General features: G+C 45.0%; 1 protein-coding gene across 2 annotated transcripts; it reads left to right on the forward strand.

Moving 5' to 3' along the window:
- Window positions 1-699: 699 nt before the first annotated feature.
- sanbr (SANT and BTB domain regulator of CSR) lies at window positions 700-23,643 on the forward strand (the record flags this gene model as incomplete). 2 transcript variants are annotated; one of them, XM_080782317.1, is made up of 19 exons in its annotated part: window positions 700-849; window positions 1,627-1,813; window positions 2,973-3,069; window positions 4,032-4,273; window positions 4,501-4,559; window positions 5,273-5,433; window positions 6,903-6,989; window positions 7,752-7,862; window positions 8,010-8,133; window positions 9,136-9,288; window positions 11,055-11,203; window positions 12,141-12,240; window positions 13,768-13,867; window positions 14,878-14,963; window positions 15,152-15,180; window positions 15,409-15,482; window positions 20,611-20,699; window positions 20,974-21,056; window positions 21,159-23,643. In XM_080782317.1, 19 exons carry the CDS (start codon window positions 700-702, stop codon window positions 21,193-21,195), a joined length of 2,118 nt encoding a protein of 705 aa, XP_080638443.1. In that variant the 3' UTR covers window positions 21,196-23,643. The 2 variants fall into 2 exon arrangements, with proteins under 2 accessions (XP_080638443.1, XP_080638442.1); XM_080782316.1 differs by having other exon boundaries at window positions 20,981-21,056.
- Between the last annotated feature and the right edge of the window lie 2,159 nt (window positions 23,644-25,802).

The following is a 25,802-nucleotide window of genomic DNA, read 5'->3' on the forward strand; positions in this document are numbered from 1 at the left end:
CCCGATGTTATGGTTATGAGCCATCCTCATCCAGACGTAGTGCCATAAAATGAGCATCGATTGAGTTTACTGTTCGAGAGAACAGACAAGTATTTCTCGCAAAACAGGTAAGTGATATAGTTGTGTTTTATTTTACTGCGTTCAGAGAGTGACTCACATCTCTCTGCATTCAGCCATGATGGGGAGGACAGGGGATCGGCCTGACCAATGGACATGCTAACGTTTATTAGCAGTGATGTAATGGAATACCGGTAGCCATACTAAAATTCAGTAGACCAGACCTATATATACACTAATATGCATGTTGTATTTTTGTACAATATTTATTATAAACTGAACAATACTGAATATATTGAAACTTCAGAGGAAGCTTGGCTATAATGAATGTATATTTTAACTTGATCTACCCACCTTGCTATGCTTTTCTTTTAAAGGAATGAATTAGCATCACCTAATATCAGGTTATTCATGATTAATCTACATTGTCTAAGCCGGTGGTTCTCAGACATATTAACTTATAGTCCTGAGAGCCAGGTTACGAATGGAACCAAATTGACCTGTATAGGGGTACAGACCTGTATGGGTCATTCACCATGTGACAGGTCCGCTCAAGGAACACTGAGGGTCACTGGACCCCACTTTGAAAATCACTGGTCTAAGCTCTGATCCAAATCTCTCTCTCTCTCTGACCCTCTAGAAATGAGTCGCTTCTACTCAGACAACAACAATTTTCCATATGACAACAATGTCCTGGTTTTGGACATGGTGCTGAGTTCTCTGTGGGGTGTGTCTCAGCCTATCAACTGGGACAATGTTGCCAAGCTCGTCCCTGGTTTCACTCCAAAGGAGGTAACTGTGATACTGGACAGGATATATTTAACCATCCATCCAGCCATCCATCACATGACCTATCCATTTATCAATGCATGCATCATCATCATCATCATCAGCAGCATCGGAGTTAGGTCTTGATGCAGCTTCTGCTGTGGCTGAGAAGACCAGCACGTGTGAGGCAGGCTCGGCCGCAGATGACACACGTGTGGGCACCAATATGACTATCTAATTTGTAGATGTGAATCCTTCGTGGACCACATCACATCATGCCACAAAGTCCTCAGTGTTAAATTATATATATCCTCGATGTGTTATTTTCAGTGAAGAGCATATACAGTATACCATATTATTTTCTTAAACCAGGAATGTATCTGTGTCATTCTAGATTTTTGAGGGGCGACAGCTTCCTATACACAGGTTTAATGTTTGTCTTTAGTTCAATGTTTGTTTTGTAAACGCCATTGACAATGAAGGGAAAATGTCATAATGTGCCTCATTACGTCATATTGTCTCTTTATTGTTAATGGCGTTTAATATTTGTGTTGGCACCGTTTGTTTTACATCACCATTACAGCATCTAATCAACATGAGTTAGCCCCTCACTTCACACCGGTGTGATTTTTACATTGCCAATTAAAAAAATAGCAGACATACAAACAGTGTACTAGCTCACACAAGCTTGTACATCTACTATTTTTGAAAGTGTGAGCTACTGATTTAGAAGGCATTTGTAGAATCGGCCTCAGGTTTGATGGGATAAATCAAGTGATCAACCACCCTGCTTTTTCGCAGTGCGCTCACCGGTTCGAGGAGTTGAAGAGCACAGGGGGCTTCCCTCACGTGGACAACCAGTGTAATGTCTTCACAGCAGGGGGCTCCTCTCCTTCCGACAGCCTGTCCTCACTGTCCTCCTACATCAAGTCCACGCTATTGGACACGGTGGAGGCAGGAGCCAATCAGAGTGCCAGCAAAGCTATAGGTGAGTGAGTGCCACCTTGGGTTGTGCATGTACACTGACTACAGTATGACTACAGCGTTGAGGGTCTGTGTAAACGCAAACATTGAAGACAAAAGTGTGTAAACAAACATTGAAGACAAAAGTGTGTAAACAAACATTGAAGACAAAAGTCAGGACGCAAATTGTGATCGGCCACTATGAGATGATGTATGATAAGAGCGCCCCTCACTTCACACGGGTGTGATTATATTATGAAGTACCCGCTTAAGCCCTATACAGTATACTTTGTGGTATGAGGAATAGTGAACATACACATCTTTAATCTACAATGTCAAGATGCGACAGATAGCCTATATTTAGCTTTTATTTTTTTAAATATGTAGATATTTCTGGAAAATGTTCACCTATATACTGTATGCCCAAAGTAGGGACATCAGGGTGAAGGAAGTTAACTACAAGAGCATCTCTGACTGGGCGGATTATGTTGGGGCCTTTTCAACACCAAATTCTACATTTCAGTCAAAGTCAACATTTTGAAGCCACTTGGTGGCCAAAGTCAGTAGTGTATCATGTCATATCATACCCTATTGAAAACAATAGGGTAGAGCGCACACCAACATGGGGAGGTGGTGGCCAGTGACCACGGGAGATAAACTGTTGAAAAGAAAGCACAGCTCGAGCTCGTAGCCACAATGCAATCAACATTATTTTAATTTACCAACAAATAAAATGCCTTCTTCAGGGTATATAACAGGGCGGCTGTAGCTCAGGAGGTAGAGCAGGTCGTCCAATGATCCCTGGGTCGGCGATTCGAATCCCGGCTCCTCCTGTCGACATGTCGAAGTGTCCTTGGGCAAGACACTGAACCCTACATTGCCTCCAATGGTCGGTGTGAGCTTGCCACCATTGGTGTGTCAATGTGGGAAGTGAGGACGCTGGCGTCGACTGTTCACCGCTTCACCTCCAAATTTATGAATGAATGAACCATTGTAAAGCGCATTGAGCACTTGGAAAAGCGCTATAAAAATGCAATCCATTATTATATCAGACCCTATGGCCACCATCATTTTGTGCTCAGTAGTGCTCGATGAAAATATGTAGTTGTTGTTAAGCAAAAGGGTTGAGCGACAATAATTATCCTTTATTGCTGTCACTTTCCTTTATTGCTGTCACTCTGCAGGCTTGAAAACATCTCCCTCTGTCACGACTGGAGTTGTGGAGAAGAAAGAGAAGAGCATCCCAGCAGGGGAGGAGGACAGACCTCAGAAACCACGAGAGTAAGTTAACCACGTGAACGATGGCGTCCTTATTCTGGGCATATTCAAACTCACAAACACTTTCGGCAAAGATATTTGGTGTAGAGGGAAAAAAGGAGGGGAGAAGAGAAGAGACCTCTGGTGGACCCCGGTCAACTTCACCTCTGCAGTGAAACCAGCCCAACCAATCATCTGAATTTAATTGATATAATTGATTAATTATGGTAAAGGGCAAGGCTGTCCTTAGGAAATGAGCAAGGAAGCAGATGTTTTACACAATCTATTCAGTATATAACGCTATAATGTCAACTCGCCCTCTGCTGGTCATTCTCTGCTATTTGCCTTGGCTCTTCATATACCTGAAAAACAAAAATACCTGGCTCGCATCCGGAGCAAAGCGACACATTGGATGCTCAAAATACAATTCCTGGTGCAAAAGCCTGTCTCACCACCAGCAGTTCACATTCACAACCCATTTAAGTAAAGTGCTTTCAGGACAACAGTCTTTACAAAGTACCAGACTGCTGCATTTTTTTTAAGAATGTTAAAAAATAGCATGCATACATGCTCGGTACCAAGTGAGGCCCTGTGAGCTTGTATATATGCCATTTTAAATAGCCTCGATAACAACTCTGCTGGGGACCCCATGAACTATTCCAAGGAGCCCTGGGGGTCCCCAGACCCCACTTTGAGAACCACTGTATACTGTATATAATATATACCCTGAATTCATCAGTACACTGGACACATCAAACCCTCAGCTAAGGCAACTCTAATCCATGCATATCACTCTCTGTGAGGCTTGCCGGTCATTAGTACATTCAAGGCACAAGAAATCAAGTAATTAAATGCAGGACCAACGCAAAGGATGAGTTGCATCTCAACAGGAATCCAAGACAAAATGTAGCCAGACAAATATGAGGCTAGACTTTTATGTCATTTTGTGGAATGAAACCTCAATGTCTTATCTATCTCTCATACAGCCCTAACATGGTCATCCACGTGTGCGACGAAGCCAAAAACCTGAAGCAGGACTTCACATGTCCCAGAGATCTTCTAATCAAAGAGATGCGCTACTTTGCAGAGTATCTCTCCGTTGATGCCCAGAGGTGGGAAGAGGTGGACATCTCCGTTCACTGTGATGTACAGATCTTTGACTGGCTCATGAACTACGTGCGGAGGAACGCGGCCACGGACACAGGCAACAAGGAGAAGCCCAGGCTCGGTAAAACTCTGGGAATAATGTCCTCCTGACCAACAACAGATACCACATTGACAGCTAAATTACAGTCGTTAAATACTGTGTATGCTTGTGCGTGTGGACCTGTGGTGTTTTGACTTCTGTTCACTAAAGGTGCTACTGTTTGTGCCTGGTGGGTCATCACCTGCAGTGTTTGTTTGTTTGTTGTGGGGTTCTGCTTGGTTGGTCACGTGGTGTTTGTCGGTTTACAGAGCCCAGCAATGTGATCTCAATCCTGATCTCCTCCGAGTTCTTGAAGATGGATACGTTAGTAAGTGTTGTGATGTGAGCTGGTTTTGTGGTACGAGCTGAAGCCCTTGGTTTTCCTCATGTATCAGGGAGAGCATGTCAAATATATCGTAAATGTGGCTGTATTCTGTTGGAGCCTCTTAAACACACACTACTCTGTAAGGGTGATGATATACTATTGTTAGGGTGATATGTCATGTCAGAAACCAATTGCATCCTGAATCTGATTCCAAGATGAAAGAAAATGAGGCAACTTGTACAGCAATGTTGCTAATCAGACTAATCAGTCCAAAAAGTGGCCCTGTGTATCAATGTCTTCACCTAACTTAACTTGCAAATGAATTTACTGTATGCTTGGAGCAGATAATTTGGATAAACTCTCCTGTACTGGGAAAAACAATAGGCCCATAGATAGCTTCTACAGTATGTGATGTCAATGTTGCATGGTTGTTGCAAAATATATAAACATACCGACTGTTCTAGCACTAGACAGTGAGTTTGTAGTCAATATTAGAACCTTTTGACCACTACACTAAGGTATATAAACAATGAAGGTGTCCATTCAAAATTAGTGTGTGTGTGTGTGTGTGTGTGTGTGTGTGTGTGTGTGTGTGTGTGTGTGTGTGTGTGTGTGTGTGTGTGTGTGTGTGTGAGCACACCGTGTGTTTCTGTACATTCATGCATACAGTATGTATATGTTTATGTGTACACCTGTGTTTGTCTGTGCGTCATCAGGTGGAGGAGTGTATTCAGTACTGCCACAAACATATGAGTGCCATCGTGGCCACACCCTGCAACATGAACTGCATCAACAGCAACCTGGCTATGCGTATTGCCCATCTCTTCACCCACAACGAGGCAGACGACATCAGGGACAGAAAAGACAAGTTCAAAAGGTAGGAGGACAGGATTATGAACAACCACAATTATTAGAATTCCAGGTGATTAACATGACTGCTCGTTTGCCATTTCATTTTTGCCAATTGGTTGACGTTTTTGTTTACGGGTCTTTCTCTAAAGGCCAGACGGCACCAATGCAACTAGTCGCCACTCCTTGCAACAAAACAGTTTGGGGATAATGGTTGCAAGGAGTTGCATTGGTGTGGACTGGCCTTTATAGACAGGACACAGCAAAGAGATCACCCCGAATCTTAATCCTGTGTTATCACGAGTCAAATATATTCCATGTTGCACATTTCTCTTTAGGAACCCAGGGGTCAATACTAACACCGGTCGTCGTCCCCCCCCGCCCCTACTCTAAATACATTTATTTGTGAAAATAGCAGATCTACATTCATAATGTGTCTCATTGCAACGTGTTGTGAGCTTGTATAACTTGTCTTCCCCTGATAAAGTATAACAGTTGCAAATGTTAAGAAACACACACACATTCACATCCACCACTGCAGAGCTCAGGTTCAATTCTGGGGCAGCAGCGCTCTGGGGAACTTAGCCTGTATCTTTTCTCGATGGAGGAGCTCCATGTGTGTCTCACAAGCGTGTCGTTTTCTGCACTAGTAGCAGTTTTGTCCCCTCATCCATTGCTCCATTAAACAAGCTGCCCCGCCAATAGGATGGTTCTGTGTACAGTGGGGAAAGTGTGTTGTTTCTTTTGTTGGTGTTGAACATACTGTGAAGACTTAATGTCCCTTTGGGCCTTTGGGGACAATATAGCACAGAAGTCCTGACGTCACTCGCTCGTCCCCTGGTTGCTGGGAGTATGTTCTCTATGGAGAATAATATTTGGGTTCTTAAAATCGTCTCATATAAGCATTGTGGTAAAAAGAATAAGAAGGTCTCTGGGATATTGTCTCTGTATCCTTTACAATAGTCAGTCACTCATTTTTTATACGGTCAGTTTCTAGCAAAAAGTTACATTTGGCAGCAGTAACATTAGCAATTTCCTTCAGTTGATTCTTGAGTGAAACCACCGGGATCATTATTTTATTTTTGGAACACAGTTCTTATTTGACATGATAAAAGAAAAGTCAATGGGAATTCAGAATGGGTAGGAAAAAAGCGCCCCAGGAAGAATGTTTAAATTACGTCAGACTTCGGAGCTCTATAAAGATTGATTATTATTATTACCCTCCCCAAGCTAACGGCAGTGACAGAATTGGCAGCAACTAAATTAGGTAATGGTAATGAAAAATGTTGCTTATACATTACGTGGCAGCTCCATTTGGTTCCATTTGTACACTCTGAGTTAAATGAACACTGAGGAGATTACTATTACTGTGTAGCGTGTATGACACAATATTGAAATATCCTTTAGTAGCCTTGTGACACAATCTAAAAGACTGCATGTGTATACATAAGGGTGTGGAGTTACAGCCATCTCTTGTGTTTGCTTAACCTCCAACAGCAAGCTGTTCCAGAAGAAGATTGAACATCTTTTTGATCCCAACTACCAGAACAGAGATTCTCCCGGCAATGCTTCCACTCTTTACAGGTGAGTAGAGGCAGAGTTCATCGTATGTTTGTATTATATGTAGAAAAAAACCAGCGTGTTGGTTTGGTTTGCTGGACGACAAGAATCAGTATCAACTTTATAGCCACACTCACATCACAGGTATAAAACAGTCTGTGAAATTAGTTTTTGTGCAAGCTCCCATCATTTTTGTTATTTCTATGGCGTTAGTGATTGAATGACTACTTTCTCTTACCTAGTTTTAACTTGACCCTTTTAGTTTAGCCGAGCTGGGTTCCATTGCATATGCCGTTTTATTTTTTCTGCCATGCTTTTAATCCTGTAGCACTCTTTGTAAATAAAACGCATTATTATTATTATTATTATTATTATTATTATTATTATTATTGTTGTTGTTCTTGTTTTTGTTGTGCTACTGGTGTGCAGTTTCAAGTGGTGTGAATGTAATTATCAGGTTTATTTTGTGTGCACTGTGAACAGATTGTAGATTGTAGATCTGCTATTGTGTGAGACAGGATGCAGAATATATACATAGGGATGCTAGATTGAAAGTGTTTTAAAACCTAATGCCGGGGCTCCACTGGACGCGCTGCGTCTCCGTCGTGCGCGTCAAAAAACGAACCGGGGCAATTTAAATGCAGTCACGCAACGCAACGCGGGCAGTGGAGCCACCCTTCATTGATTAAAAAGGGAACATTCCCTGGCAGTGACGGAGACGCGACGCTGACGCGCCCGGTGGAGCCCCGGTGTAATACTCTTGTATGTTTGTGTCTCCTAACACAGGTGTGGTCTGTGCCATAAGCTGCTGAACAAAGACACGGAGAGGAAGATCTCTTGTGTACCAGGGAAGATCAACATCGATGACCATGGAGAGGTCGTCTACTCTCACACCAGGTGCTGGATCGCTTAATATACGCACAGTAATACACTGTAGTATTATCGTGCCTTTTCTTATTTTCTCTAGTTGCATGTGAAATACTTCAAACTGTGTCTACATGAGCGTGTGTGTGTGTGTGTGGGTGTGTGGGTGTGTGTGTTCAGACAGAGGAGCTGGGATGTGCACGATTACATCACTGGTCTGTATGAGGATCTCAAGTCTTGGGTCCTGGTCTACTGGAGAATCTGGGGTACCATCAACTACCTCACTTGCTCCCGCTGTCAGCAGGTAGGCGTGTGTGTGTGTGTGTGTTTGTGTGTTTGTGTTGAACCCATTTGAGACCTTAGGCCGATTCTAGGCAGAGAGAGAGAGAGAGAGAGAGAGAAGAGAGAGAGAGATTGCGAGAGAAAAAATTGTCTGCTAAAAACAGAATTATGTGTCCATAATTAAATGTTAAATGTTTACAACTCTTATCCTTAACAGACATCTGTCATGGTTCTGCAGTGTACTGTACTTCCAGATAGTCAGGAATGGGAACAACTTACAGAGTGTGTATGTGTGAAAGTACCCACCCTGAAGAAGGCAGTTGCATCTGCTGAAACGTTTTTATTCCTTTTCTATTCCAATAAAGTATCGGCACTTTGGCTACGAGTGTGTGCGGCCACCTTCGTCTTTACCCGACTTAAAAGTTAAAATACTGACTTAAAGGGACACTTCACCCTTTTTGCAAAAATAACACTGGGCTCACTTCCTTCCTGGACTACAATTCCCATAATGCTTTGGTGCACTTCTCCTTGTGGATAGGGGGAGGGCTGTCTTACTGAGACAACAAAGTCCAGGAAGTAAGTGAGCCCAGTGTCCATGACATCAGAGACACTGCTAACATCTAAAATATCTAAAACCACATATTACACACATAAAGACCCCTTCTAAACGTCATTAACATATATTTTTTTGCAAAAAGGGTGAAGTTTCCCTTTAACGTCAACGAAGTCCACAATCACAACAACAGATGGAGTTACCATGTAACCCAGATTTGGCTAAAAGGGGTTCAATTAATTTATGTGTGGAATGTGGAACGTCCTACCATCAGCCATTAAGAAATGTGAATCCCTAGACTCCTTCCAAGACACACTGTGTGTGTGTGTGTGTGTGTGTGTGTGTGTGTGTGTGTGTGGCATAGGGGATGGAGGTCAATCGTTTGGGCGGGCCCCCATGACGATTATAAAAACATTTCGTCTCTGTCACTGTGTGGTGTGTGCGTGCGTGTGTGTGTGTGCGTGTATATAGGTCTTTGTGTGTGCAGAACTGACCAACTGCAAGTACCACCCAGAAAGTGTGATGTATCCTGGCATGAATTCAGAGCAAGGCTGGCATGGAACGGGCATCTACCCCTGCTGCAACCAGAGGGTGCTCCGCTTTGACCCCACAGGAATGCCCAAGGTAGACACACACGCACACACGCACGCACACAGGTCTGTCAAGGTCATACATTTTACATGACGAATAATTGTTATACTATATATTTATGCCCACATATGGAGATTGCTGATCAGTATATGCCAAAGGCGTATCTACAATAAGGCGAGGACAGGCGTCCACCTGTCCAAATCCATTTCTGGCCTGGCCAAAATCCATACAATGAGAAAAAAGAGAATACAACAAGTAAGACGCGCAAACGCGGGAAGCGAACGCAGCTCGTACATATTTGGGTTTTGGACGTATAGCTGCTTTGGGGACTCCTTATATGGTTATGGCTGAGTCATGGTGACGTAACAGCGGGACAGACACTTGCATCAATCACAAACAAATCACTCAGCTCCATATATGGGCACAAAAGCGGGACAGACAGACACACAGACAGACAGACAGACAGACATGATCTGCTAGGTCTCATAGTAAGTGCTCACTTCGTTCGCAAAAACAAGACCTGAGAACTATTACTGGACAGCTGATTGGTTAGAGCGCGACCCTCAATCACCCATTGGAATGTAAATGAATGCCTTTCAGCCTTTGTATCCTACTCGTCTGGCAGGTATATCTCTTTGAAAACCTTTAGTGCTACGATTGTACGCGGGGAGACGGCACTTAACACATCTTGCCTGCCCAAAATTTAATTCCTGGAAACGCCACTGGTATTATGCTCATATATGGGCATGCCCCTTTTTGCCCCATATATGGAAGTGATTTGTTTCCGGCCGATGCCATGACAACACATTGAGGTTAGACAACACGCTGCATTGGGGACTCCTTATATGGTTATGGCTGAGTCTGAGGTCTGCCTGCCGGCCCGCCCACCCGTTAGCCATTGTAATTGAGCCATATATGATTTCTTTAACCTTGAAATAATTACAAAACCATGTTAAATCCTTGCGTACGGACAAGCTGATGTTAAATTGTGGTCCGTGATTGGACGTGGTCTGTAAAAATGCACACACAGACTGGACCACCAGCTAACGAGCTGGAAAAGTAATTACATGTTTAATACAAGTAAGACGCGCAAACGCGGGAAGCGAACGCAGCTCGTACATATTTGGGTTTTTTTAAGATTTATTTTTAAAGTATTTTTTTTTTTAAGTTAAGTTTTTTTTAAGTTAAGTTTTTGCGAGAGCACTAACTGTGTCTGTCCCGCTGTTACTGTATATGTGGACCTGGCCCCTTTTGTGCCCATATATGGAGCTGAGTGATTTGTTTGTGATTGATGCAACACACTCCATATTTGGACAGCGGGACAGACAGACTGCTGGGTCTCATAGTTGGTGCTCACTGCGTTCGCAACAAGTAAGACGCGCAAACGCGGGAAGCGAACGCAGCTCGTACATATTTGGGTTTTGGACGTATAGCTGCTTTGGGGACTCCTTATATGGTTATGGCTGAGTCATGGTGACGTAACAGCGGGACAGACACTTGCATCAATCACAAACAAATCACTCGGCTCCATATATGGGCACAAAAGCGGGACAGACAGACACACACACACACAGACATGATCTGCTAGGTCTCATAGTAAGTGCTCACTGCGTTCGCAATAACAGTCTACTTGACAGTCGCCAATGAACTTAGATGTTCCAGCCACTGTTACCAGCGGATAAATACTAAGAAATTAATTTCCTGTTTGGAAAAGGGGATCATGCATGCTAATGCCCCTGTGTGCCTGTGTGTGCGTGTGTGTGTGTGTGTGTGTGTGTGTGTGTGATTTCCATCTTCAGGGCTGCAAGATGCGAGACCACATAGTGAGTGTACCAGATGAGGAGACCAGTGAAGGGGACCAGGTGACCTCAGCCCAGACTAAACTCCTCAACGACCTCCTTCTGCACAGAGATGCGGTGTGTGTGTCCACCGCTACATCACCAGAGGGGTGTGTGCGTGTGCGTGTTATTTCAAGATAATTTGTTTTTTGTGTGTGTGTGTGTGTGTGTGTGTGTGTGTGTGTGTGTGTGTGTGTGTGTGTGTGTGTGTGTGTGTGTGTGTCATTCTGGCTACATTAAAGTACTCAGTCGCCACAATTGATTTCATTCCATAGAAGTCTTCCATGTAAACAAACATGTCGTGCACCCAATTTCTTTTAAACTGAGCTTGTAGATCGTCTATTTTCGATTGTTTGTTATTTTAAAATGAAAACTATCGATAGAATACATGTTCAGTTCAGAAGAATCTTCTAAAACCCCTAATGGTCTTGGATAATTTCATAAAAGCAAAGGTTAAAGCCTCAATTTGTGATTTTCAACTCTTTCTCTCTCTGTGTGTGTGTGTGTGTGTGTGTGTGTGTGTGTGTGTGTGTGTGTGTGTGTGTGTGTGTGTGTGCACGTGCATGCATGTGCGTGCGCGTGGTGGAAACTTAAGTACATTTAGCTCAAGTACTGCACTTAAGTAAAATGTTGATATACTTTTACTTTATTACTGTATTTCCATTTTTCTATACTTTTACATCTAGTCCACTACATCTCAGAGGCAAATATTGTACTTCTATTCTACAATGATTTGAAAACTTTAGTTACTTGACTAGTTACAAAATAGGGTTGTCCCGATCCGATCACGTGATTGGAAATCGGATTACTGACTTCAACACAGTATTTCTACATTGCAGTATTGATACTTTTACATTTAGACCAGAAGCTTTTCTGAAAACCTAGAAATTCTTATTCAAATATAAAATAATAATAATTATGTTGCTACTTGTATAGCAAAAACTAAGAGGAAGCTCCCGGATTGAAAGGTATGACAACCTATAGGTTACAACAGGTCTAAATGGGTTGAGTAAAATATTTTGTTTTACTTTTTCCACCACTGGTCAGGACTGAAGAGTCTTCGTCCAGTGGATCCACCAAGGCTCTGGACAGTGACGTTTTCTTGGAGCCAGGTCTGCTGGGACCGCTAAGAGGAGATGGCAGCACTGTAGGTTCTTCTCTTCATCCTCCTCTTCCTATTTCACTCTTTCTCTATCTCTTTTTCTCTTTCTATCCTCCGGTTCTAACTTCACCTACTTTCTCTTTTGTTAGTTCTCCCTGTTGAAAAACTGGAGTCTGCAACTGGTAGGATTCTCCCTTCATGTTCATCATTACATCATTGGTCCTTTTGGGGAGGGTTCCAGGGGGTCCCTAGCAAAAGTAGTTAACATAGCGTCACAATCATTTTAACCACTTTATCCATTTATATGTTGGCTATACAAAAATAGCACACATAACTCACAGCGCGTCACTTCGTGCCGTGTTGCGAGATTATGCTTCTGCTATTTTTAAACATGAATCTTCTCTTCTGGGAGTCCCCGGTACAAAACCTTTTCAGCTGGGGGTCCACGGCCAAATACATAGCAATTTGGGGGTCCTAGACATGAAAAGGTTTGAGAAACACTGCATAACACAGTTCGTTAATTTAACTCCTGGAGTGTATAAATTATGTTGTATGACGTTTCTTCATTTTGACCTTTTGCTAAATCCCTCCCCAAAAGCGATTGTCCAATGCTTGGCAACCGTTGCTAAATTGAACAAGCTTCCATCTCCTGCCATAGCTGCCAAATGTTATTTTGCCTGCACACACATCATTTGCAACATTATTAGCAAGAATGGGAATACCAGGATAACGTGATGGTGTCTATGAACCAGCGACAGATTCCACATACCCAGAAAACCCATTTTTGGCGGGAACCCCTTTTGGTGTTTTAAACATTATGTTATAATTTAGCTATTGAAAAATAGCAGATCTACAAGCTCATAGCGCGGTCTGCTATTTTTAAAAAATCGTTAAAATGTGCCTCAAATCTTTCAGAAAATTGTCATGATTTAGAAGACTTTTTTTTTTAATGTCGACATCCGGCCTGAATGGGTTAAACAGCAAGGTGTGCACCTGTTGAACATATACATATATTACACAGCTTAACATTACACAGATCACAGATGTTAGAGCACCATGTGAACAATGGCTAACATTTCCCCGTGTTCTTAGACTTAGTTAATTGAAATGATGTCATGCACATTTTTCCAGTGCTTAGCCTACTGCAGGCCTTGTTGACTATAGATTTAAAAGAGATTTTGAAGCTTTTGCTCCTGAAATGATCGATTATTTACATGGGAAAGTCTGTCTGTATATAACATGCAAGTCAATGGGCGAGAAGCAATTGGGCCTTAAATAAACTAATCTAAGAAATCCCATAAATTAAAATAAACAAATAAATAATTAAGAAGTAATGGTCCAGGCAAAAAGTCTAATCTCTCTTTTGGGTCTCGACCTGAAAGGTTTGGGAACCACTGCTCTATTCAGTGTCGTTTTGCACCTGTCTACTCTTATGAAACGTAACTTGAATGTAACTTCTCTACCCCGTCGCTTCAGAAAAATCAGCTGAATCAAATATTTACATGATTGGTGTTGTTCGCTGAGTTGTTGTGTCCGTATTCACATTGACCTCTACCCTTTGACCTTTGCCAGAGGCAGCAGTCCCTCCTGTCAGAGGACGAGGAGTACACGACGGGGTCAGAGGTCACCGAGGATGAGGTGGGCGATGAAGAGGAGCTGTACAAAAAACAAGGTTTTATAAATACTAACTCATCAAAACATCACAGTGGTTAACATAGTCAGTAATGTAATTATCATAACCCCTTTGCAGTAGAGTTAACATCATAAACTGGAAATTAGTAGTTCCACAGCTGCTATTCCCAAGGTTACATTAGGGTCAGCACCGAAAAGCGATTCTATTCTATTCTGTGTTCTGAACCGTGGTCAGTGATTATAGTGTCCATATTAGTTATGATTGATGTAGAGTAGTTGGGATAGAAATATCACGGATAATGTGATACATTGTAGTGTAATAAATGTATGTTGTTACACCCATATGATGTCACAGACTTTCATCAATGTGAAGTGCTAATTATGATTAGTTCTTTTACATTGTTGTTTACATACAGTATACAATTAACAATCATCTAATTGGTTTAGTGTTGAATCGCATTATAATTAGTTCTTTATTTATTTTCTTTGTTTTTTACATGTGAATAAAATTTCAGGAGTTAAAATTTAGTTTTCAGAACATTTGGGTGGATTTGCTCTATTTAGCCACTAGATGGAGGAAAAGGCCATGTAAGATGGAGCAGTCCAGTCCATGCTCATTGAAGGAAGACTTCACCCATTTTCAACCTATCTTCATATAATTGGTCCTCACTAATGTTTATGATAATATGGCACCATTTTTTATTTCTGGGCTGTGGACAGTTCAGAAACCCGCCTGCCATCATCATCCATGGGGAATCCAAGCTAATGGAAACTGCAGGCTTTCTATTCCTGGAAAGTTAGAATGCTATAATGGAACATTGCTAATTATTAATACAAACATATATGAAAAAGAGAAACCTGCGAAACAATGCCACTGGTAGGCAGGTTTCTGAACTGTCCACAGTTGTCCTCCGAGACACAGACGGGGTAGACAAAAATGGTACCATATTTTTATGCGCATTAATGAGGACCATATATATGAAGATAGTTTGAAAATGACTGAAGTGGTCCTTTAACAGTAACAAGTGTATTTGTATATTTGTTTTCCAGCTGCGAAGAAAGCAAAGAGGGCCAACAGGCCACTGAAAAGGCAAGTGTCCTCACCGAATGTTCTACGCAAAGAAAAGACAGACAGAGTGAGTCCCTCTGTTCCTTTCACACGCCAAAATGCATTATTTATTTTCTTTGTTTTGTCATATGGTAGAACACTGTATAATCTAGTCTGACTCACTCTAGTGGTAGAGTATTGGTACATACTTTACCTTTGTACTTTCTGCTGTGGTTTCAGAGTTTAAAGAAATATATATATTATCCATGTTCACAGGCACTGTCAAGGGACAACACGCCTTTCACGTGAGTTACTCTGAGTAAACTATCACTTCCTAAAGGTTTATAGGACACTGTACTTCCTATAGAATCCCTGGCCAGGCAGGGATTCCTTCTTGGATGAGTGATATACAGATATCGAGTGACTTAGTTTATATACCTCAAATAGAAAAATAGCAGATCTACAAGCATAGTGTTTAACGTGTTGCGTATGTGTTACCCATACCCTGATGGTTGTGGTCTGTGTTTTTGTAGAGTGAGCCTTCAGAAGAGCAAATGGGACAGTTCTCGTGCGCTGAGATACAACCAGGATATTCAGAGGGAAGAAGGTATTGTTTGTTCTCTTATCAAGGACCGCCATGGAAATAATTTAAAACACGTCCAGCCTTTGTCTTATGCTTTACACAGCTATGCCACGGTGTGGATATTTGTATTACTATATTCATGTGTTAACATGAATTTAGCTTGAGTTGAATTGAATCAAAGTCAAAAGTAAAACTGAGTCGACACCATTGTGTACAATGTTTTTATACTGTGGGAGGTCGGGTGGGAAATACAACTCAGAGTGCAGTTTCAGGGGTTAGACACACGATGGCGCCCCTTGCTTTATTTCTCCAACAGGTTCAAACAACGTCAGTTTTCACAAACAGAACTCAGACAGTAATATTCTTTGCATGAGGTCCCGGTTCCGAGGCGGGAGTCGTCACTGCAGAGGATGAGAGGGGATGTTAGCATACGGTCAGAGCACAAGGTAAGTACAAAGTTGGGGCCTGAGACACCCGGTCTAGGCAGTCTACCAACTAGACCTTTGTATAACTCTTTCTCTTCTTCTTTTCCAGGTTCCAGAGGAGGCCAGGAGGCTTCCCCGGAGGTAGGTAAGGGGGGTGCGTATCTTTCTCTATCCACAAGGCACAGAAGAGTACTTTAGAGTAGAAGTACTCGGATACGGGGTGGTGAGTAATTAGAGTAAAAGTACTTGGTATGGTACCGGGCGAGTATGGTACGGAGGGCCCCTTAGGCTCGGCCAACAGGAAGATACACAAGCATTTATATTCTTATTTCTCTCTATCTACTGGGTGGCCGTGTCGGTACGACAACGGCAGTCAGGGGGTTAACATAAAGTAAGCGCTCTAGTTTCTAACGGTCTTCTTTCACCGGGCCTGGCGGCGCAAGCCAACTTAAAGTCTCTTCAAAGGGTGAAATAAACATAACACGGGCCTGTCTTCTTTCACAGGGTGTACGTGACACTTTATCTAGAGCCTGCTAGCTTCCATTAGTCTCTACGGGGTTATCTTCCTTCAACAATCTTCAGTGTACAACACCACGGTGACACTCTTCATTCACAGTCTTCATTTAGCATCGACAGGGTGACTTCCTTCATTCACAATCTTCGTTATTATCCTTAGCTGCTCATTTGCCACTATGAGTGCCTCTTCTTAATAACACGGGTGATAGATAGTGAACGGTTTGTCTTACTGCGACCTTATGGAGCTGTGGGGCTGCCGTTTCCATACGGGGGTCCCGTCTTCCGCACTCGTCCCCGATACGAGCCAGGTGGGTCTCCAGTATGCATGCGGCTCTCCGTGTATACTTGTCTATGGGGGGCACACGCTCCTGCGTGTGCTTCCAGCCCCACTCCTACAAGCCTGATTATGTGGAAATATAAGAGTACATTGAGTGCTGGTACAAGCGATCAAACAATAAGCATAGTTCACACGGGAGGGTCCATAAGTGAGAGAAGTGTGGACTTACCATCCAACGCCGAGTGGACGGCATATGCTGCGTGCGCGTCTGTGTGTAGCAGGGATCTGATACTGGTAGGTGCGCAGGTTGTTTATAAAGGGCGCGGCTGACAGGCTGCGGCTGTCGTTAATTGCTAACCCGGGCGGCGGCCGGAATGAGCCGCAGCTGATTTAGAATTGCTCTGGGATAGTACACTAAATCTATGACACGGCCGTGGGCGTGCCTGGTTGCCATGGGAACGCGCCCCTCCCCCTGAGGCGAGACCTGACAGACTCCACACACTCCCCCCCTAAGTTTCTTGCTACTGCAAGGAGCTTGACTACTTTCCTCACCTTCGTAGAGTCTTGAGAGCGCGTCCACGTGGTTCATTTTGTTCCCGGGCCTGTGCTCCCACCGGCGCTCTCTGTTTCTACTACTACTACTAAAGCCTGTCTTCTTCACTGTTCCCGTCGAGCCCAGGCTCGACGAACTACTCGAGCTTAGACTAGAACTAGACTTGCTACCGAAGCTACTCAAGCTCGAAGTGGGCTTACTCGACCCTAGCCCGGTTGAGTCTGAGTTTGAGCTGGATCCGGTAGACCCCGCGGTCGCTTTGTTGGATCCGAAACTAGACGACCCGAAGCTAGAGGACCCTTTGCTCAGGCCGAGTCCACTCGAGCTGGTCCCCGTTTTACTCGCGGAGCCAAAGGCCGACCCGAAGCTTGCGCTGGACGACCCCGTCCTGCCTGTGTTGCCGGTAGACGTGCTGGAGGATCCCCCACCAGTGCCAAACTTGCTCCCCCAGGATGACCCTCCAGAGTCAGAACTGGATCCTGTGGAACTTGATCCGGTCGACCCGGTTGTCCCCGGGTTCAGCTTCCCGTCGACGGCCACGACATTCCGCCTGGCGCCAGCCAGGTTGGGGTCGGCCCACTGAGTGGTGGCGAACGTTCCTTGCCGCCGGGGGGGCGGCGCGTCTACTCTGGGGAACTCCAGGGAGGGGTCTTCACCGCGGGCCGGCGTCTCGTCGGCGTCGGACGCCTCCGCCTCTTCAGGCCAGGGTTCTGGCTGGGGACTTCCTCCTCCGCTGCTTGTGGACGAGGTCCCGTCTCCACGGAAGGCGGGGCAGGCGACGAGGGGTGGGCTACCTCGGCGGCGTCGGCGGCGCCGCGTCCTGGAGGGCCCTCGTCGTCCCGGGTTCCAATACTTCTCCAACCGGGGACAGTCCGTCCCGATCCGGAGGGTGGTCTGTCGTCGGCTCTTGCTTCCGGTGTGGAGACAGGGTCGGGGGCCTCTCATGCTGTCCGCGGAGGGCATGGAGACATCGGGGCCGGGGGGCCGCTCTGGGCAGGCCCAGGACAGGTGGTCCTCCCGATTACAGACGTAGCACCTGCGGATCCGCGGGCTGCGGTCGGGGGGGCCGGAGGCACGGGGCCGGACCGGGGCCGGCGGGGTCGGCGGGGCTGGTCGGCGTCGGTCTCGGCGGTCGTCTGTCTTGGGGACGGCGTCGCTCTTGGTCTGGCGGAGCATATCCGAGCAGACGTGGTGGTTCTCCAGGAGGGCGATCAGGGCGTCCACGGATGTGGGGCTGACTCGGGCAACATATTTCTTGGCGTCGGATGGCAGGGCACGGACACACCGGTCTATGACTAATCTCTCAATCCACGGGGTCTCTCCGCCCGTGGTCAGCCAGCTCTGCGTCAGGCGGTAGAGGTCGGCGACCTGAGCGCGAGGGGGCTGGGCCTGCTGATAGGCCCACATGTGGTACCGCTGGGCCCGGGCGGGCAGGCTGTAGCCGAGGGTGGACAAGATGGCGGCCTTCAGCGTCTCGTAGTCTCGAGCGTCTCTGGCGGGAAGGTCCCGACATGCGCGTTGAGCCTCTCCCGAGAGGTAGGGCGCCAGTATGCCGGCCCAGTCGGCGGCGGGCCACTGCTCGCGGTCGGCGGTGCGTTCGAAGAGTTCGAGGTACGCCTCGATGTCATCCTCGGGGGTCTGCTTGGAGAGGACGGCGTTGGGGGTCCTAGGGACATCACCGTGTCGGTCTAGCCTGCGGACAACTTCACGCACAGCGTTCTGTAGTTCAGTCTGACTTCGGAGAAGGGCGGCCAATTCGAGGCTGGCCATGTTTAGGCGGTGGTTGAGATCAGATGAATACCCACATTCTCCACCATATGTGGGAGGTCGGGTGGGAAATACAACTCAGAGTGCAGTTTCAGGGGTTAGACACACGATGGCGCCCCTTGCTTTATTTCTCCAACAGGTTCAAACAACGTCAGTTTTCACAAACAGAACTCAGACAGTAATATTCTTTGCATGAGGTCCCGGTTCCGAGGCGGGAGTCGTCACTGCAGAGGATGAGAGGGGATGTTAGCATACGGTCAGAGCACAAGGTAAGTACAAAGTTGGGGCCTGAGACACCCGGTCTAGGCAGTCTACCAACTAGACCTTTGTATAACTCTTTCTCTTCTTCTTTTCCAGGTTCCAGAGGAGGCCAGGAGGCTTCCCCGGAGGTAGGTAAGGGGGGTGCGTATCTTTCTCTATCCACAAGGCACAGAAGAGTACTTTAGAGTAGAAGTACTCGGATACGGGGTGGTGAGTAATTAGAGTAAAAGTACTTGGTATGGTACCGGGCGAGTATGGTACGGAGGGCCCCTTAGGCTCGGCCAACAGGAAGATACACAAGCATTTATATTCTTATTTCTCTCTATCTACTGGGTGGCCGTGTCGGTACGACAACGGCAGTCAGGGGGTTAACATAAAGTAAGCGCTCTAGTTTCTAACGGTCTTCTTTCACCGGGCCTGGCGGCGCAAGCCAACTTAAAGTCTCTTCAAAGGGTGAAATAAACATAACACGGGCCTGTCTTCTTTCACAGGGTGTACGTGACACTTTATCTAGAGCCTGCTAGCTTCCATTAGTCTCTACGGGGTTATCTTCCTTCAACAATCTTCAGTGTACAACACCACGGTGACACTCTTCATTCACAGTCTTCATTTAGCATCGACAGGGTGACTTCCTTCATTCACAATCTTCGTTATTATCCTTAGCTGCTCATTTGCCACTATGAGTGCCTCTTCTTAATAACACGGGTGATAGATAGTGAACGGTTTGTCTTACTGCGACCTTATGGAGCTGTGGGGCTGCCGTTTCCATACGGGGGTCCCGTCTTCCGCACTCGTCCCCGATACGAGCCAGGTGGGTCTCCAGTATGCATGCGGCTCTCCGTGTATACTTGTCTATGGGGGGCACACGCTCCTGCGTGTGCTTCCAGCCCCACTCCTACAAGCCTGATTATGTGGAAATATAAGAGTACATTGAGTGCTGGTACAAGCGATCAAACAATAAGCATAGTTCACACGGGAGGGTCCATAAGTGAGAGAAGTGTGGACTTACCATCCAACGCCGAGTGGACGGCATATGCTGCGTGCGCGTCTGTGTGTAGCAGGGATCTGATACTGGTAGGTGCGCAGGTTGTTTATAAAGGGCGCGGCTGACAGGCTGCGGCTGTCGTTAATTGCTAACCCGGGCGGCGGCCGGAATGAGCCGCAGCTGATTTAGAATTGCTCTGGGATAGTACACTAAATCTATGACACGGCCGTGGGCGTGCCTGGTTGCCATGGGAACGCGCCCCTCCCCCTGAGGCGAGACCTGACAGACTCCACAATACATATAATTACACAACAATCTTTTTTTTCTTCTTTTCTTTGTCTCTCTTCTCTGCTCCCTACGTGTCTCAGACCAGCGTCGCATGGTGGAAATCACTGATCACCTGACCAAGATGAGGTTTGGAGATCAAGACCAGAGTAAATCTAAAGATAATAAGGAGGTTCGATCTTTATTGTTTTCATGATCAATCACCAAAACAATATCACCAGATAAATACTGTACAGTATATATACACTGTATATGTGTATATTACAAATGATTTTAAGAAGTGATATTTACACTAGTAATTTTATTCATATGAAAACGTGTGGTGGTCTCAAACTGCACAGGGGTAGGAATTAGCATTTTCTAATGATGCATTGTGTGTGTGTGTGTGTGTGTGTGTGTGTGTGTGTGTGTGTGTGTGTGTGTGTGTCTCTCTCGTTTGTCTGCAGCCTGCAGGGGGAATCTACTGCAGATTGGAGGGTCAATTTAGAAGTGCATCTCAAACCAGACAGAGCTCTGAGAAAACAGCCAAGTAATGTTTACCCACCCACGCACACAGTGACCTGTTTTCATGTTGTTCCTACCACATTCCTTCACTGATGAGTGATCCTTTCCTAATATTCTGTCGCTTTAGATCCAAAACACGCCACGCCCAGGTCCGGACAACATAGACTGTTTGATGACAAGACAAGTGAGGAAAAGAAGATAGCAGGTCTTCCACACGTGCAGCTGCACACTCCGTCCTGCAAGATAGCCACAACAGAGCAAAGCCAGCACTGGCATCACTGCTAGCGTAACCCTGCCCCCACCCCACCCTGCCTGTGCCATTGCTACGGCTTACTACCTGGCTGTACTGTAGCTCTCCCATCATTCTTTAGCCCAGTGGTTCTCAAAGTAGGGTATGTACTGTACGTGTACGGGAACGCCCAGTGGTCCTTGAGGGGGTTTCAAAGGCATAATGATTGATACTGAAGTTGGGAACCAAGTGGACCCTTATACTATTGGACTGTAACTCTGACAGTGTAAGAATGGAACATTCGTAGTACACTGTCTTATGGCATGGTCCAATCCAGTGGTTTTCAACCAGTGGTCCTTTAGGGGGTTCCATGTGGTCCTCATCTGAATGATGGAGAGTTGGTAACCAAATAGACCCTCATAGATCTTTAACTCTTGAAAGTGTAAAATGAAACCATTTCATTTTACGCTCTCAATGATGAAAGAATCATCTACGAACGTACATTACTGTTAATTTACAAGAAGTCTACACAATTCAGATCCAAAACACGCCACGCCCAGGTGATATCCAACGATAACAAAATATTCTTTAGTTTTGTGTCTGAGAGCCTAAATGTCGTCACAGGGTGGTCCGTGGCTCAAATGACAAATATATAATTTGATATATATAAAACCTTGATATGAAAAAGGTTGAAAGCCACTGGTCTAATCTAATGAATATCAAACTGAGGGTCCTTGAAATTAAAAAGTTTGAGAACCACTGCTTTAGCCCAGTTTGCCCCAGTTCTATCCCCAGCTTAGCTCAGGTACATAGGAATGGACATAAACAACAACATGTATAGACTGGACATTAGTTGTGCTTCTGTGTCAAACGGAAGAGGATGTGATCAAACCTTATGGGCCATTTGTGTGTTATGAAGATCCACTGGTTATGATATCCTTGGCAATACGTTAAGTAGGGTGATTTAGCCTACTATGTCTATACCTTTTATATACAGTAGGTATGGATCACTTCTCATGGCGGTTGGTCACCGTCACTGACAGGCTCAATTAAGTAGCTACCGTTGATCACATGAATCAACAATCCAACAACATCTATTGTGAATGAGTGGCTGTATGTTAGAACCAGTACCAGTATGATATACAAATACAGTGTCATGGTTTGTTTAGTTTAGTTGTGGCCATGATGATGTGTGGATTACCACAGAGGAGGAAGTCATATTTCCCAATGACTACCTCTAAGTTATTCTCCTGGTGCAGTAAATCCAGGACAGGAGCCTGTGCATGGGTAATAGCTGGTGAACAGCACATCAACTACAATACATAGTAACATCATAATTATTTTTTCATGGATTTCACGATGCCATGCCAGACGTCCCGGTCCTTCATTGCCATCCCAGTTCCTGCTTACTGATGCATGTGTCCCTCGCGATGACATCAGGGAACGGCAGTTTTCTACCTCTGGTCTGCTTTGAGGCAGGATTCCAGAGAAGAAGGGAAGATAGATAACCTCATGATCAGCTCTGTAGCAGTGGCTGGCAAACTGTTCTACTGGATCGTACTAGTGAATAAACACAGGGAAGGTTGCCGTATATTAGAGAAGTCGTTGGGTGGCTCTTCAAGAGAGATTTTGCGCTCTCATTAGGCAGGTGTCTCAGAAGGTGCCATCCAGCCGTTTCTCTAATTTCTTTGAAAGTGTCCATGTCTCAAGCCATAGAGTAGAATCTGCTTAACGTCCTGAACCTCTTACTAAGCTGGGATGACCTGATCTTATGCATGTCATTGCAGGCTGACCAGGCCATACACTTCCTAGTTTAAATAGGTAGTATATGATCTCAGGTAGAGCATTGGATCTCAGTTAGTGTTGTGAGAGCACTGGTTCCTAAACCTTTTGTCTTGAGACCCAAAAGATTAGTTGTCATAAGAAAATAAATGGAGTTGGAACAACAGATGTTCAGGAGGCGGAGGAACACACCTTGACCATACCTTCACGCCATCCTCCGCCCTCCACGCCAATCTACCTGAGCCTACTTATACCCGCCCAATACAACCCAGCATCCTCTATGCTTTTCCTATCCCGCCACCATCCCCATCACCACCACAGGACCAGCAGCATCTCCACTGCTCCATCTCCTCCTCCCTCTCTCCTCACCTCCTCCCTTCCTCGCAGTTCCCACGGGGGGATCACGCCTCCACGTGTACCGCGGGCTGACCGCCACACGACCCCCTCCCCAAAGACTCCAGGTTACCCCCCCGGAACCCACGCCCCGCTCCCCCCACTCTCCTCCTCATCATTCATTAATTAATTCAATAAAATCTTTAAACCTTCCACAATGGTGTGTTCATTCCAACTAGTGAATTGACTTATTGACTTTCAGCCTGTCTGAACTTTTTGGACGTGGGGCAAAACGGTTTGGACGTGGGGCGGCTCGCCGGAACCGGGCCGGCACCCTGGCTGTGGTCCTGTGGGTCTGGAACTTCCGGGGGCCCCACACAGAGTTGCACCACTCACTTCACACAGGTGTGATTCTTTTATATACTTCCATGGTACCTGTCTGTCTATTGCTTAAAATTACTCAAAGTGAACACACACTGCATTTAGCACAGGTTATGGCTCTGTGCATTCGAAGATTCTTGTCAAAGGTTGTGTGAATTCAATCCCCACTTATAGGAAATGCAACCTTATGCTTTAGATAACTCCTGGAGGAATGATTGAAAAAGCTCACAATGTAAGCCTTTAGTCTTAAATTAGGCAAACATAGGGAAAATGTAATAACCTGCTCTTAAATCTCTAGGGACCTCACTATGTAATAGTTTTCTTTTTTACTTACTCATTTTCTGTTGTGGTCTTTTGTCGTTTCTGTGTTTTATATAGACTGTATAAAACACAAATTCAAAATCTTAAAGATTGCAAATGAGGGTAAACCTTACCTCAGTGCTCTTTTCGAGAATGAATAAATGTTTCATATATTTGTCAAATTCCTCCATAAGGTTTTAAACAGATTTTGATAAAATGCTGCTGCTTTTGTTTAGTAAGGGTCAGAGGACTGCCTGCAAGGACTGGGCTTAAAACCTGTATAGATTCAAATCAGAACATTGTTACTCCACCAGTGTGTGTGTGTGTGTGTGGGGGGGGGGGGGGGGGGGGGGGTGTGACACACATGTGACACACACTTTATGTCACTGTAAAGTGCTTAAAATAAGCAAAACAAGCATATATAGAAAAACACAGGCACATTATCACATTAACATGTACTGTATGTTTCAATTTTGATTATCGGTTATAGGCTATTTGTTTACATTGTGCGCAATAACGTATGGATATGTAATATGTTTGTGTATTCTTGTAGGCCTATTATGTTGCAATTTTCTTTTTGTTTATCTTACTAATCTACCAATTTTCATGTATGCAAAAGGTGCCAAGAGGAGGGAGTGTTATTGCAATTTCTGTCATTTATTGATCTACCATTTCTTGAATGTATGCATATATCACAAGTTGTCATTTGCCTGACGTCCTTTCAGGGGGCACACCCCCCACCTGTATACACAATACAGCAATTAAATTCAGTTGAATTAAACTCAAAGAAGCTTTATTAGCACGAGAAAACATACATTTACATTGTCAAAGCAAGGGTCAAAATATAAAAACTGTTGAAAATGGAGAAAATATATACAGTTGGAGGGGGTACAAACAGTGTGTACACAGAGCTACACATTGCCACACCTATTGTTTCTTGTCCATGGGACCCCTGGGTGCCTGGCTTGGGAGAGAGGTATAAAGACACATGAAAACATGAGACTTGTTGGGATAGGATACCAGGCTGGGAGAGATGCTAGTCAGTTTTTCTTGTGCCAGTAGGCGCCCACGGGTCGGAGCATTCTCATGCTTCTATTACAGACTCTGAAAGATGCGGTTCGTTTGTTGCTGTTTTTCTGCATAGGTAGTCTTTTACGGTTAAAAAATCTTCAAAAAGGCCCAAAAATGCCATATCTTGAGCGTCATAGATGCTTTGACCAACTTTGACCAACTTTTGATGAATTTGGACAAACCAGGGTTCCGCCAACCAGGGTACCTCCACTTGTGACTGAGGTGGTGAAGGAGATCCATTCTCCTGGGCTTGTTGAGATGCTTGGCGTTCCAACTCATCTAGTTGTAGTATCTGTCGTATCTCTAGTAAAGCCTCGTACCATTCGTCTGAATGTGTTGATTCTGGCCTCACCTTGCTGGATTCAGGTGTGATGATGCATCTAGCAACAGTGTCCCTGATTCTTTCCTTCACTACATTCCAGGTTTTCTTCTTCTTTTTAGGAGTTCCCTCTGAGGTGCTGAAGGTCCCTGCATCTTCAGCAGCATGAGGTCCATCCTGTGACTGAGGTGACGATGATAGAGTTGGAGCAGGTTCATCCTCAGGCCCAGGTTCAAGCTGGGCCTGAGGTGGTGTGCTGATGAGGTTTGAATCATCTTCTGAAGTGAAGGTCCCTGCATCTCCAGCCCAGGGTTCATCCACCATTCTGGGCAGAGACTTGGGGCATGTTGTTCTCT

Source organism: Protomyctophum bolini (assembly GCF_963924005.1).
Source record: "Protomyctophum bolini genome assembly, chromosome: 14".
NCBI classification, from domain to species: Eukaryota; Metazoa; Chordata; class Actinopteri; order Myctophiformes; family Myctophidae; genus Protomyctophum; species Protomyctophum bolini.